Source organism: Acinonyx jubatus, chromosome C1, assembly GCF_027475565.1.
Source record: "Acinonyx jubatus isolate Ajub_Pintada_27869175 chromosome C1, VMU_Ajub_asm_v1.0, whole genome shotgun sequence".
In the NCBI taxonomy this organism is placed as follows: Eukaryota; Metazoa; Chordata; class Mammalia; order Carnivora; family Felidae; genus Acinonyx; species Acinonyx jubatus.
In genome coordinates, this window is record NC_069381.1 from 81,802,154 (window position 1) to 81,816,572 (window position 14,419).

The following is a 14,419-nucleotide window of genomic DNA, read 5'->3' on the forward strand; positions in this document are numbered from 1 at the left end:
TATCCTGTGAAATTTAATCTCACCTATTTAAGCTTGCAGAAAATACTGGAGGGAATTATTAACAGATTTTCCCTCATCTTCTTAGAGGATAGTGCTGAGTGATTGGCTGGTCTCCCTAAGGACGCACAGCTAAGAAGTGCTAGTTTGTCAGTAGCATCCTATTTAGCATGTGTGTGAGGCCACAAGGGAGACTGAAAGACATTTGGAATCAGAATTCCATCAATATGCTGATGATGCCTCCATATCTTCGTTTCATCAAACCTATATTCTGTAGCATTAATGCTTTCTTAACTAAGATGGAAAGCGCCCCAAAACAGCACACTGCCGATGGCTCTAATTAGACAGCTGGAAACTACATGGATGATACATGAGAGCAGTGGATCGCAGTTTCAGCATCACCAAGAAACTTGTTAAAAATGCAAATTCTCAGGCCCCTCCCAGACGTCTGGAATCAGAACCTCTGGAACCAGGGCCCAGCAAGCTATGTATGACCAGCCCTCCAGGTGATTCTGATGCATACGGAAATTTGAGAACATCTGCATTTGAAAACTGGGATATGGCTATCACTGCTGAATCTATTGGGTGTTGCCTCCCACTTTAGGAGATTAAAACATTTCTGGATCCAATCACACTGTTCTTTGTTACTAACAATGTAATGTTAAATGTAACTGGCCTTTATAATAATAATTCATATTTGTCACTAAAGGATGAGAGCACTATTGCTCTGTATTGTCCTCCCTCTATGACCTCTGAGAATTAGACTGAAGCTTAGAATATATGCATGCTGACATGCTTAATGGTGAGGACCTTAACCAACAAAAATACATGTAATTCCCAAATTCCATCCAAGAGCCCAAACCCATTAAACGATACTCATATTTGAGAGAAACTCTAAATATCCATTTTTCTCATTCTTCGCTGACTTTAAAGAATCCAAGTGTGGTTGCAGATTGAGTGCATTAGGGGTAGAAAGCATAAGAGAAAGAGGAGAAATACAAAGAAATTGGGTATGCTATTAAATTTTTCTTGTCGGTTAATATTTTTTCCTAGAACATATTCCCTGAGGACCTTGTCTTGGAGTGTTGAACTTCCTCCTGACTTTCCAGTTTCATAAGTGCTAGCGCTGGCCATGCCAAGGGCCCTCTTTTGACATAACAAAACCAAGTAATGGACAGGAGGGATTAATATCAGAACCTCTGGAAATGCTAAATCCTAAAACCCCCAATCCTAAAAAAGCATGAGCACTGGCCAATAACCCAACCCTAAAATCTATGCATGTTCTGAAAATATGTTACATATTATTCCTTCTCTCATGTTGAGGAATTTCACTTAAAATTACCAAATGAACCTTCAAAGGCCTATTACTATAACACGAATCTAACCTGGAAAGTACTAGCTCTTTTGATGCTAGGAGCCCTGGATGCCAATTCCCCCCAGAAAATACTAATTTCCCAATTCTTTGTTGAAGACTTTATATGTGGCACCATTGCGCTAGGCAGGGGGAAGAAACAAAGGAACCAGGAGAGCTGACCATGGCTCCTGTTCTTATGGAGCTCACAGTCAAGAAGGTTTTTTTTGTTTTGTTTTTAGGGTTTTTTAATTTATTTTTGAGAGACAGAGCACAGGCAGGGAGGAACAGAGAGAGAGGGAGACACAGAATCTGAAGCAGGCTCCAGGCTCTGAGCTGTCAGCACAGATCCTGACACGGGGCTGTAACCCACAAAACCGTGAGATCGTGACCTGAGCCGAAGTCAAAAGCTTAACTAACTGAGCCACCCAGGTGCCCCATGAAGAAGTTCTTAGATCATATAAAAAATGTGGTTTCTTGTAAGCCAATAATATACATCCAAACATTTGTTTTTATAGTTTTAATTAGGACCCAGAGCCACTTGAGTTCTACTGAGCTGTACTGCAGTTATAGTACTGTACTGCAGTGTTACCTGTTATTCCACAGACCTATTGCTTTTCAACAGTTTGGAAACCATGGTTCAGCCCAGTAAACTCTGGCCTGACAACCAAACTATGCCTGGACTCATCCTTTCTGTCCCAAAATGTGGTCCCATTGACTAATGGCCTACTCTTTCAATTAGCCTCTAACAGCCTCCGTGCTACTGACCCGAACATCGTTAATCAATTTTCAACAGGGCGGTCCTTTTAACATTTATTTATTTATTAATTGATTGATTTTTAAATACTTATTTATTTTTGAGAGAGAGAGAGAGACAGAATGCAAGCAGGGAGGGGCAGAGAGAGAAGGAGACACAGAATCCAAAGCAGTTCCAGGCTCTGAGCTGTCAGCATGGAGACCAACGTGGGGCTCAAACTCATGAACGGTGAGACCATGACCTGAGTTGAAGTCAGATGCTTAACCAACTGAGCCACCCAGGTGCCCCTGAAATTTAACTCAGATCTTGGTGCTTCTCTGCTCAAAGCAGTCCAATGGTTTCCTCTTTCACACAAAATAAAAACTAAAGGCCTTATGAATGCCTATAAGACCTCACCCAGTGTACCACATAATGTCCTCCCTTACTCTGTTCCAGTCATACTGACTTACCTTATTTATTTATTTATTTATTTATTTATTTATTTATTTATTTATTTATTTATTTTCTCAGAAGTTTAAGGGCCTTTTTCAATCAAAGGTGGATGCCTTTGCCTTCCCTGGAATGTTTTGTTCCCAGATGTCTACATTCCCTCAGTCTTCATTTCTATGCCCTAAAGTCATCTTTTTAGAGAGGCCTTCCTGGACTACCCTATTTAAAATGGCAAATCCTGCCACCTCTTCCACTGTAGCCTCTCCCCAAATACATACTCCTTATACTTCTATATTAACTTTTCTCCATAGCACTAATCACCTTTCAAAATACTATTTATGTGACAGTTAATTTGTTTGCTTATCAAGTGTCTTCTGTCACTAGGTACAAGCTGTATTACAATTGTATTAAAATTGCCTAGAACAATGCCTGGTACACAAATGGATGTTCAATAAAGGTAGGTCGATTGATTGATTAAATAGATAAATTATTTCTACTTCTACCCTCTCAAGTAATTACCTGGTCTCATTTTTTGTGTACATTCTACTGAAGGTGGAAGAAACAGCCACCACTCATTTCTAGTTACCTTTGTTAATGGAAGATGACTATAAGATAAAGTATAAAGTACACTGGCCTTTCTGTCCAGGGTCATCTTCCCTTCCAACTCTAAGGGTGCAGCCTTTCTAATGAAAACTTATTTGACATTGGAATCAGAAGAAAAATATTTAAAATATTTAGTTCAAAACATATGTGCCAAGTATTTATTCTTTGTGGAGGTTCTGTGCTATGCATGGAGACACAAAGATGAATAAAATTAGCTCCCATCCTCTTTTATCTTGGGCAAGTCACTTCATCCCACTATTGCTGTTCCAGTATGGCTGTTTTCTTTTTATTTGTAACATAATGGAATTGTATTAATTGACACTGTAGATAGTGCTCCAGAAAAAACAAAACAAAACAAAAAACTCCCAAGATTATAAGACCATCTCTACCTCGGATTTTGGAAAAAAAGCTTGAATGGGTAAAATGATAAAAGAAAGCCCAGAGAATAAAGTTGACGTCTGAAACCCAGCCATGAACCAGTGGGGACTCTGATATCTTAGTGAGATTAATCTGGATTGTGGTTAATCTACATGTGACAAATCACCTATTGACTACACTTATAATTCTTACCTGGTATAGAGACTCCAAATATAGTAAGGCATTCTAAAGCAAATTACATTCATCATACTGATCTGGATAAAATGAGTAATTTATATTTCTACAAATATGTTTTGTTTTTGTTCTCAGAACTAATATCCTTTAAAAGGCATTATCTTTACCTAATAGCATTAAAATTTGAGAAGTCCATGGTAAATGTACCCAGCTGATGCCTCACCCAAGATTAGTCACCAGTCACTTGTAAGGATGAAATCATTTTAAATCTGTCATTTTTAGTAAGTTAACCAATTATTAATTCTACATAATGCTTACAACAGAGCTCTTAAAAAAATAATAAATGGCAATCTCTTTGTTCTATTGGCTTCCCAGCATAATGAATTGACCGTATGACCAAGACATATAACTTTGAATGGAGCTTATAAACTTGGCTTATATAGAATTCCAAAGGTCTCTAATTACCACATTCTCCAACTATCCCTACATTTTGTGATGAGTGCCTGTTGTTCAGGAAATGAAGACTTAGCATATTCTACTGTTACTAGTTACATACTATACATTTCAAAAGATACTAACACTAAGAAGCACTTATGTACTGACAAAGATGAATTTTTCATTTTATCCAAATCAGTATTATAAAATAATTTTCTTTTACTTTGAATGTCTGAATTAGAAAAAAAAAAAACTATGGGTAGCCCAGATTTTTTTAATTTGCATTTCACAATTTCAAGAACATTCTAATAATTTAACTAGGAGACTGAACTTTCACAGTTTCGTCTCCTAAAATCTGTTACATTACAACTCCATATTTTCTGATGGTTCCATTTTACCTCCTCGGGGACAGCTCTTATATTAACAAAGCCTTTTCTGAAGACGATGAACACGCGGCGGGCTCCACAACATAAAGCGGATGTTGCACAGTCAAAAGCAGTGTCTCCAGCTCCGAGTACAATCACGACTCCCCGTATCGACGGCAATGGAGAGTGACAGGCGCACATCCCTGAATGATGAAAGGAAAACCCCATTTTCAAGTAGAGAAACCATTTCTGCATGACAGCTCAAAAGATACTTGTACTCAAAGCAGTGTAAAATTGCATCTTGCAGTTTTCGAGGATGGAGTGTCACTATCAAATTATTCTGCTTCATTGAAAGACAGTTTTATTCCCATTTTAAAAATATGCTCATATATGTAATTTCATAGTCACTACCTTTAACTTCCTTTTTCCTTCTAGAAGGATAGCTGCTACACATTTTGGAGAGTTTAGGTCATAACAAACTGGAATCAATCAATTAAAACACTCTGTCAAAATCATGACATGTATTTTTAACTTGGTATCATTACATTTCTGCTTATCAGTAGGAAAAGTGATCTTTACCATCTGGGATAACATAATTCACAGCACTTCATGAAAATACTTCATTTAGATATTATCTGATAAGATTTCTAACATATAGCCCTGCTATATATTATATTTAGGAAACTCTGAAAATTTATGTGCTGATAAGTGCTTTCTATCTAACTGAAGAATTTTTAACAACTATTTTCTTGAAACAGTTAAAATGAACTTTTTTATCCTTTATAGTTTTCCCCTGGTTTTGTTTGAAAAATAAAACTATGAAAGAAATATGACTTTGTAAGTGTCCATTTTTAAGGACATGTCTATGAAGATTTGATGTCCATATGAAGATTCTTGTAAAGAAGTAAAATGCAGGTTTCCCTATATGTTAGGTATCATGTGTTATCAGATTAAGTAAGACTGTTGATAAGATAAATTACTATAATTTTTGAAATGGCTCCACGGATAGCATAGGCCTATAATCTCGGTAACTGTAATCATTTTGCTTGGAAGAGTTTGCATTTGGGATTACATAATGGCCCTCTATAATTCTCAAATATAGGCTATATGTACTATGATCTTCCTTAGAAAGGGTTGCAGGTACAGAAGGATCCCCTTCTCCTGGGACGATGAAGGTGCAGATGGTACGTATGTTTAGCTAGAAACTTCTGCAGAATGACCTTATAGAGAAGTTTCTTGTCTTTTTAAATTGTGGATAAAAATGTAAGCTTTTATCTTTTCACATGTAATTAGATGTTGGAATAGCTGAAGTTCAAGACTTTGAAAAGGTATGTTTAAAGGATTTAGATGATCTGGTTTTGGAGAATATATTGTAGCTTCTTTACCACTAAGACAATGACTCATCCAAGCAAAGTATCCGACTGGTTGCTTTAGTTTCTGGTTGCTTCTCTTGGGCTGTATGAAATGGTATTACACAGAGACTAAATACTAGGGTGTTTATCAAAGTGTTTTCATTTAACTTCATAAAATTGCTGTTCAGCAAGAGACTGGGTCTTTCTGCCTCTTTAGACACAAATGATGCTTTATGTGAAAATTTGGCCTATTTTAAAATTTAAAAATATATGTATTTTATAAATATAATATATAACATATATAGTTATAATATAATATATAATACAAAATAGTTCCCAAATGGAAGTTCCTGCCTTTTCTTTTAAGAACATCTTCCAATGTTTGTTTAAGACTCTCACAGAGAAGCAATTTTACATGATTAGACCTATATACAATAGAGTGAAAATTCCTTATGATGATGTTTGATTGGAAGAATAAACAAATAGATGATCCTGGAAAACTATTATATCATACTTTCTTTAAATTTATGTTGGTGTTAACAAAAGTGATTTGAGCTCTGAACAATGACCTCCTGTGTCAAGATTTAATATAGATTTATAATACACAAATGACATAGGTAATAGGCAACATTAAGAATACAAAATAACACTATACCTGCTTTACTGCTTTTGGCTACAAGGGGCAAAAAGTCTTTGGATGTGTAAAATCCATGGTCCTGTGTCAGGTCTTTGAAGATGTGGTTTTTATTGGGGTCTGGCAAACCTAAGTAATAAAAATTTATAAAATCTTATTAGCAGAAGAAGGGACTTTTCCTATTGTATATTTAAAAAAAAGTAGAAAGCTGAAATCATTAAAATAATGTGGTTCTGAGATGAAAAAAATCTATAAGCAAATCAACATAAAAATGTATATAACAAATTATAATGAACCTTAATGTATACCTTTACTATATAACTAAGCACAAATCATAAACCACACATCCAAGCACACCTATGAGTATACAGAAACATGGATACACACACATACAAGTCCATCTAGTGTTAAAAGGAAAATCATGTACTATTATTTCCTCCTGTCATAAATAAAAATAAGTTTCCAGTGTATTAAAGTAACACATATTAAAAAAATCATCACAAAACTAAAATACAATATGGATACATATATTTCTAATTCTTGAATATGAGAGATCATTCTAAGAAAAGTAAAAAACAAAAAAAAACTTTAAAGAAAAAGATGTATTTTACCACAAAAAATCAGCTATTTCTATAATACAAAAATATTATAAATAAATGAAAGGCAAATGATTAACCAAGGTAATATTTTAACAAATAAAAGGTCTTTACTATATAAAGAAGTTTCTCAACTCAATAAGGAACAGATTGACTTTTCAATAGAAGCATAAACAATGGATAACAAAATTGGGAAAATGAAAAATATAAATAGCTTGTAAGCACCAAAATGTTAACTATATTAGTAATCTAAGAACTGTAAATTAAAACAATGACATATGATTTCCTGTCTATTAAGAAGTAAAAGATTTAAGAAAATTAGACTATGTGGCAAGGGTAAAGATGGGACTTGTAGTGATCTTTTGATAGAAATACACATTGGGGGCACCTGGGTGGCTTAGTTGGTTAAGCGACCGACTTCAGCTCAGGTCATGATCTTAGAGTTTGTTGAGTTCGAGCCCCACATTGGGCTCTGTGCTGACAGCTCAGAGCCTGGAGCCTACTTCAGATTCTGCGTCTCCCCCTCTCTCTGTCCATCCCCCACTTATGATCTGTGTCTTTTTCTCAGAATAAATAAACATTAAAAAAAAATTTTAAAAAGCAATACACATTGGTGGATGCTCAATTTCTGGAAAAATAGTTTTGAATCTATACTAAGGAAACACTAAGACATGCAAATGAAGATTTAATGTACAGGTGCACCTGGGTGACTAACTTGGTTAAGTGTCCGACTTCAGCTGAGATTATGATCTCACCACTTATGAGTATGAGCCCCATGTTGGGCTCTGTGCTGACAACTCAGAGCCTGGAGCCTGCTTCAGATTCTGTGTCTCTGGCTCTCTGTGCTCCTGTGCTGCTTGTGCTCTCTCTCCCTCTCTCTCTCTCTCTCTCTCTCTCTCTCTCTCAAAAATAAGGAAACATTAAAAAAGTTAGATTTAATATACAAAAACAGTCAATGCAAAGAGAGAGAGAGAGAGAGAGAGAGAGAGAGAGAATGAGGGAACACCAAAATGCCAATAAAGTGGATAAATGAGTTCTACTTTAGAAGAGACAACACAATGCAGCCATTAAAATAAATATTTGAAAAATATGGTATTGGACTGTAATCAAAATAGTGTTAAATGAACTATCAGGATACAAAACTCTGTATAGTATGATTCAATTTTTATAAAATTTCAACAGTGATCATTCCTGGTGGTAGGACTGTGGATATTCTATTTTTTCATTATTTATTTTCTAACATTTCTACAACGTGCATGTACAACCATATAATTAGGAAAGAACCGCCAAAATTTTGAAAAGAAAATGAATAACAGACTAATGTTTTTCAAAGTAAAAACAAAGCAAAGTGAAGAATTAAGTCATTTCAATTCCATAAACAGAGGGGAAATTTTACAGTGTAATTTTATTTACTTCCCTAAACTCTGGGTTATTCTGGAGAGATAAGATTTCATTTTATAGTTAAATGAAGAGCAATGAGTATTTCTTGGTGGATACACAGAGTAATAAGCATGACTCAAGAATGACTTTTGTCATGTGTGATAAGGTAGGTACTTATCTGATTTGAAAGCTGAAGGTGCTTGTAGATTGAGTGAGTGTGTAACCAGGAATAGACCACTGTTGTCCCTTCAAATTAAATCAAACATTTTTCTTCCCTGTCCAGCATTCTTTCCTCCTGAAGATTTGCCCTTTGCTCACAGATTAGTTTAAGATCATTCGTCATTAAAATTATTTTATTTATCTAGGAAGGCTAGGCAAGTCATTTGACTTACCTTTGCTTTGGCCTCTTTTTTCTTTCTTAAGTTTCTATTTAAATTCCAGGTAGTTAACATACAGTGCTTCGGCTTTATAAATGAAATGGTATAGGACTGTTTCTTCATTTTCTGACATAAAAGATTACTCCTGAGGTATATTTATAATGTGGAAACTATTACACAAATATGTGGTTATTCATGTAATTCTTTTAGAAAGACTGGGGTAGGGAATGGTTATGGTTACATGAAAATAGCTGAATATTACTTGAAGACTCTAATGGCAAAACAATTTTTCTTGAAAGCTATTAAAAGATGACTGTAGTTTAAGCTACACTTGATTCATCTAATATATATATATATATATATATATATATATATATATATACACAGATAGATAGATATAGATATGCCACATACCAAAATTTAAATAAGGACTCATCCCCCTTCTTATACCACTATATTAGATAGCATCTGTTCTGTAGCACTTCATTTTTCTATTAAAAAGACACAGGAAAAACAACCTGAAGTGCTATGCAATTTCAAGGAGATACGATAAACCAAAATCTTTAAAGCAGATCAAAAACAAAGCACAGAAAATGTATGTGGCAGATAAGAGTTCCACATCTATTGTCAATAAGGTCTAAAATCCTCCCTTTACTAACTCCTAATCTGATCTTTTTTACTACTTACCATGGTTAAGGCAGAGAAGGAACTTTACATCTGTGATTATTTTCTATAGATCCATTGCTAAAATAACTTATCTAAAGAAATGCAAGGCATTTTTATTGAACACACCACCGGATCCATGGAAATGACTTTTCCTATCCTGCAAGGCTTATTATTTCACAAGAAAAAACCTTTGGCAAAATTTAAATTTCATTTTTTCCCTTGGATCAAGACACTGACAAGGACAACTGAGTTCCCTGTACTTTTAACCCATTCTGCATTTATCACTCTAATGAATTTAGCATTTACTGGATCAGATTCTCTCTATAAATGTTTAAGAGGGCACTGGTTAGATGTTCTGACTTATGGATATTGGCTTCAGGAGAGAAAAAATGAGCCAAAAATGGTACAGGACTGTTATGTTATTCCTGCAGCCTGTTTAACCACATTCCAGGGCATACATACTTTTGAAGTCCCAAGGTCCATGGAGCTCTTCTCCCCAACCTGGGTGACAGGTCACCCCTTATGTCCTAGGACAGTGCATCTAGAGCTTATCCCTTATGTCTTAGGACAGTGCATCTGGAGCTTTCCTTCAGACTGTTTGGTATTCTGGCCCAACTGGCAAAAGTACCCTAGCATCTGCTAACCATGATGCTGTGGGGTAATTAAGAGCAGGACTTTTGTCATTAGACAAACTTCCGTGTGAGTTCTTCCTCTCCCATTTACCAGCTCTGTGATCTTGCGTGAGTGCTTGTGATGGTCAGTTTAAAATTTTTTTTTTAAATATTTATTTATTTTTGAGACAGAGGGAGACAGAGTGTGAGTGGGGCAGAGAGAGAGGGAGACACAGAATCCAAGGCAGGCTCCAGGCTCTGAGCTGTCAGCACAGAGCCCAATGTGGGGCTTGAACCCACGAACTGTGAGATCATGACCTGGGCTGAAGTCGGACGCTTAACCAACTGAGCCACCCAGGCACTCCTGATGGCCAGTTTTATATGTAATTAGCTAGGCCATCAAATGATATGATCAAACACTAATCTAGGTATTGCTATGAAGGCATTTTGTAAATATGGTTACCATCTACAATCAGTTTACTTTAAGTAAAGGAGATTATGTTGATGATTCTGAGTAGGTCTCATCCAGTTAGTGGAAAGGTCTTAAAAATGAAACTGAAGTTTCCCTGAGAAAAAAGAAATTCTGCCTTCTGGCCCAGCCCACAGGTTTTGAATTTGCTAGCTCCCACAATTACATAAGCCAATTCCTTGAGATAAATTATATAATATATCTACATCTATATATCTCCTAATGATTCTACTACTACTAATACTTCTCTCATTGATGTGAGATTTAAAGGAATCTATCTATCTCTCTATCTATCTATCTATCTATCTATCTATCCACCCATCCATCCATCCATCTCTCTATCTATCTTAAGCATTGAGCCCTAAAACATAGTGAATGCTCACTAAACATTAGCTATTAATAATATGATAGGCTTATTATTCTGTAGTTTATCAATTCTTTCAAATTTCACATATTATGGCAAGGAAAGAATAGAGCTTAAAGTAAAGTATTAAACCTTAGCAAATTTAAACAAAGTGCTACAAAAAAAAAAAAGAAAAATGAAGCAATCTTAAGTGAAATATGAAAGATAATGAAACTTGCAAATACCCATCTATCAAAAGAAGATTTCCATGAGAGTAGGTGGCATATTAATAAATAAGGTATGTGTCTCTATCAGAATGAGTTCAAAATGACACTGAAATGACTTTTTAATTCACCTTTCAGTGGGGAGAAGGTTTATGAATAAAGAAGAATTGACAAAGACTTGACAAACAAAACAACTTAGCTTAGTAGATGTACAGTGTTCTCTGTCTTTCAAGAAGACCAGATAGTTTCTTTGTTCCCCTAGAATAGTTACTAAAGTTTTGGTGTTTCAGCATATATTTATACAAAAGAACACCTCCTTAAGACCTATTGCAAAATAATAATTTTCAGGTTCTCCTAAAGTAAATAAAAAAAAATTCTGCTGATATTTACATAAAGTCTAACTTATTGATTACTTACATTACAATCGCTGTTCTAAATCCTGGCATATAGGTGATTTTTATATATTAACTCATTCCATTTTCACTACAATTCTCTGAGACAACTAACATTTTCTGCATTTTAGATATGAGGAAACTAAGACACATATATGTTAAGTAACTTTGCCAACAGTCACAGAACAAGTAAGTAGCAGTGTCAATTTCTAACTGGGACAGTCTGGTTATAGAGTCTATGCCTCAGCATTGACTAAAATGCTGCCTTTTTCTTATAAAATGTTGCAATTAAGCCCCATTATAACGTGAAGCTGCATAACAAGTGATGTCTCAATCATTTAACATGTATGCATTAAATGCTTCACTGTAAGGCTACAGATATGCACACAACACACAATGTGTCTGTGGCCAGGTTCCAGTCTAGTGGTAGAGAAAAGACAGTCTGCTTGTATAGGCTGTATCTCTGTTTTGTGATTATTTTCTCTAGTACAATTCCTTTTTGAATTGTTTTCCTTCTTAAGTGCATTCCTCTTGGGTATCTGCTGGCTATTTTTCAATATTTGATATTCTTTGAAATATGTATCTCTGTTGTGTTTCGAAAGCACCTCTCTCTGGAACAGCTACAGAATAAATACCAGTAGTGTATATAATAAATTTTTGTGCTTATATTAAGTTCTGCACAACTTAAATTAACAGTAATAGGATATTAAATATTCTGCTTCATGTTATCATCTAGTAAGTAACAGAGGAGAAATAAGCTTTTAAGGCTAGGTCTTCATAGGATGGTAGGACATGTTTAGGAATTCTTCAGATTTTATAATGTCTGTCTGTGTGACTTCGCTGGCTCACTTTTTTGGTGTTAATTGAATGGAGCAAGCATTCGTGTGATTCCTCTCATTCTTGAAGACATCCACTTGAATGACAGCCAAGCTGGCATGGGAAAGACGGTGATCAGATAAACCTGTCACAGGAGATAGCCTCACAAATCCCACAGATGTAAAGACAGAACACTGAGAGACTGCCTCAGGTTCCTGGCAAAAGACTGTGGTTTACAGAAATGGGTAATGCTCTAGAATACCAAACTTTATGCAGGTATATCAATTATGGTTATTCCATACAAGTGCTTTTTCAATAAGATGTTAGTAGATAAAATCCCACTGATTATGTCACTATTCACAAGTGGCTGAAAATAGCAAAATGCACCTGATGGCAAACGTCTTAAGTTTTCCACTTTTCCACGTACTTTTGTACCTGATATTTCACTTGCTTCTCCAAGAAGAAATCATGTTGTATGCTCTCAGTCCTCATTTCCTGAGCCTACTTTGGCGAATGGTGCTACATGAGGAAGAACATTCAAATGTGCAGATTACACATGGATTCATTAAACAAACTCTCACTGAGGGAAACCAGGCTATCTACCACAGCCATCCACCCATGTCTTTGTAAAAGAAATGTCCCTGCATAAACATTGCTTTTATTTTTTGTTTATTAAACCTTTTTTTAAATTTTTTTTTAATGTTTTATTTATTTTTGAAACAGAGAGAGACAGAGCATGAACGGGGGAGGGGCAGAGAGAGAGGGAGACACAGAATTGGAAGCAGGCTCCAGGCTCCGAGCCATCAGCCCAGAGCCCGACGCGGGGCTTGAACTCACGGACCGCGAGATCGTGACCTGAGCTGAAGTTGGACGCTTAACCGACTGAGCCACCCAGGCGCCCCTATTAAACCTTTTTTTAAAAAAATCTTAATTCCAACAGACTTATTTCTATCATTATTTGTAAATAGAGTATATTGAATAAGAGCAAAACTCTAAAGTCAAACTTTCTGCATTAAAATTCTAGTTTTAGCACTTACTAGCTATTATGACCTTGGGCAAGTATATTACTCTTCCTGGGCAGCAGCAGCAGCAGCCTCATATATTGTTAGGAGAATAAAATGAAAACAAATGTAAAGCTTTTTGCATAGATGTGAAATGCTTCCTTTTATTTGCATTCCCTCCGTAAAAAAATTATTTAATAAAATGATACATTTGGAGAGACATAAATTAAGTGTCCATCTAGTCCATGATATATACAATTAATATTGTTACACATTTAAGTGGTCAGTGTTAGGCAGATTGGTATTAGAGTCCATAAAACTTAGTAACCTTGGCTAGAATAAAAGACTATAGCCAAACCAGGGTATTCTAACCTCATTCATTACACAGACTACAATGGACTCAAACCACATGTGCATCAGAACCAGGAAAGTAGCAAGATTAAGACCCTCTAAGGTTTAATTTGGTTTTCGAATGGGAGCAGTTAGAGTAACATCATGTCTCAAAGACGACTGACCTAAGAGTCTGGAGAACTGGGTTCCAGTTTCACCATTTCCCCTTTCCAGCTGTACTGGGTAAAATTAGTCAATACTATAACCAAATTCTTTGATTTTAGAATGAAAATAGTCCTGCCTGATGTAGAGTTGAGCCGAAAATTACATAGAAAAGTGCACATAAAAGTACCCTGGTAAATTTAGAACACCACTGAAATGTAAGCCATTATTATTGTCTTGGGTAAAATATAAAAACCATGGAAAATAAAGGCTCACATGATAAAAAGACACAGTAAAACTTCCAAAAAGAGAAGCTATTGCAATTAATTGAAAAAAACCATTTAAATGGTTGTATATAAGATATGAGGATTTAAGAATAAAACAGTAAATATGTGTATTTATGGATATATATATATATATATGTATCTATATGTGGTTCTGTACTTATTAGAAAAGGCAAACTAGTCTTATACCAAGCCCAAACAGTTGGGATTACAATATGGAAGTAAAATATTCCTTTCAAGGACCTAAGCATTCCAGAATTCCACAGTGGAATATAAAGTTTTTCATCTGCACT

At 35.4% G+C, this 14,419-nt stretch overlaps 1 protein-coding gene across 2 annotated transcripts in view; it reads right to left on the reverse strand.

Annotated features, from left to right (window-relative positions):
* Positions 1-14,419, reverse strand: part of DPYD (dihydropyrimidine dehydrogenase) — an 854,343-nt gene that overhangs the window by 463,202 nt on the left and 376,722 nt on the right. For both annotated transcript variants that reach the window (XM_027058524.2, XM_027058523.2), the window contains 2 exons: positions 6,497-6,604; positions 4,523-4,692 (listed from right to left, as the gene is read on the reverse strand). In XM_027058524.2, the coding sequence (XP_026914325.2) occupies positions 4,523-4,692; positions 6,497-6,604 (278 nt within the window). The remainder of the gene's footprint in view (positions 1-4,522; positions 4,693-6,496; positions 6,605-14,419) is intronic.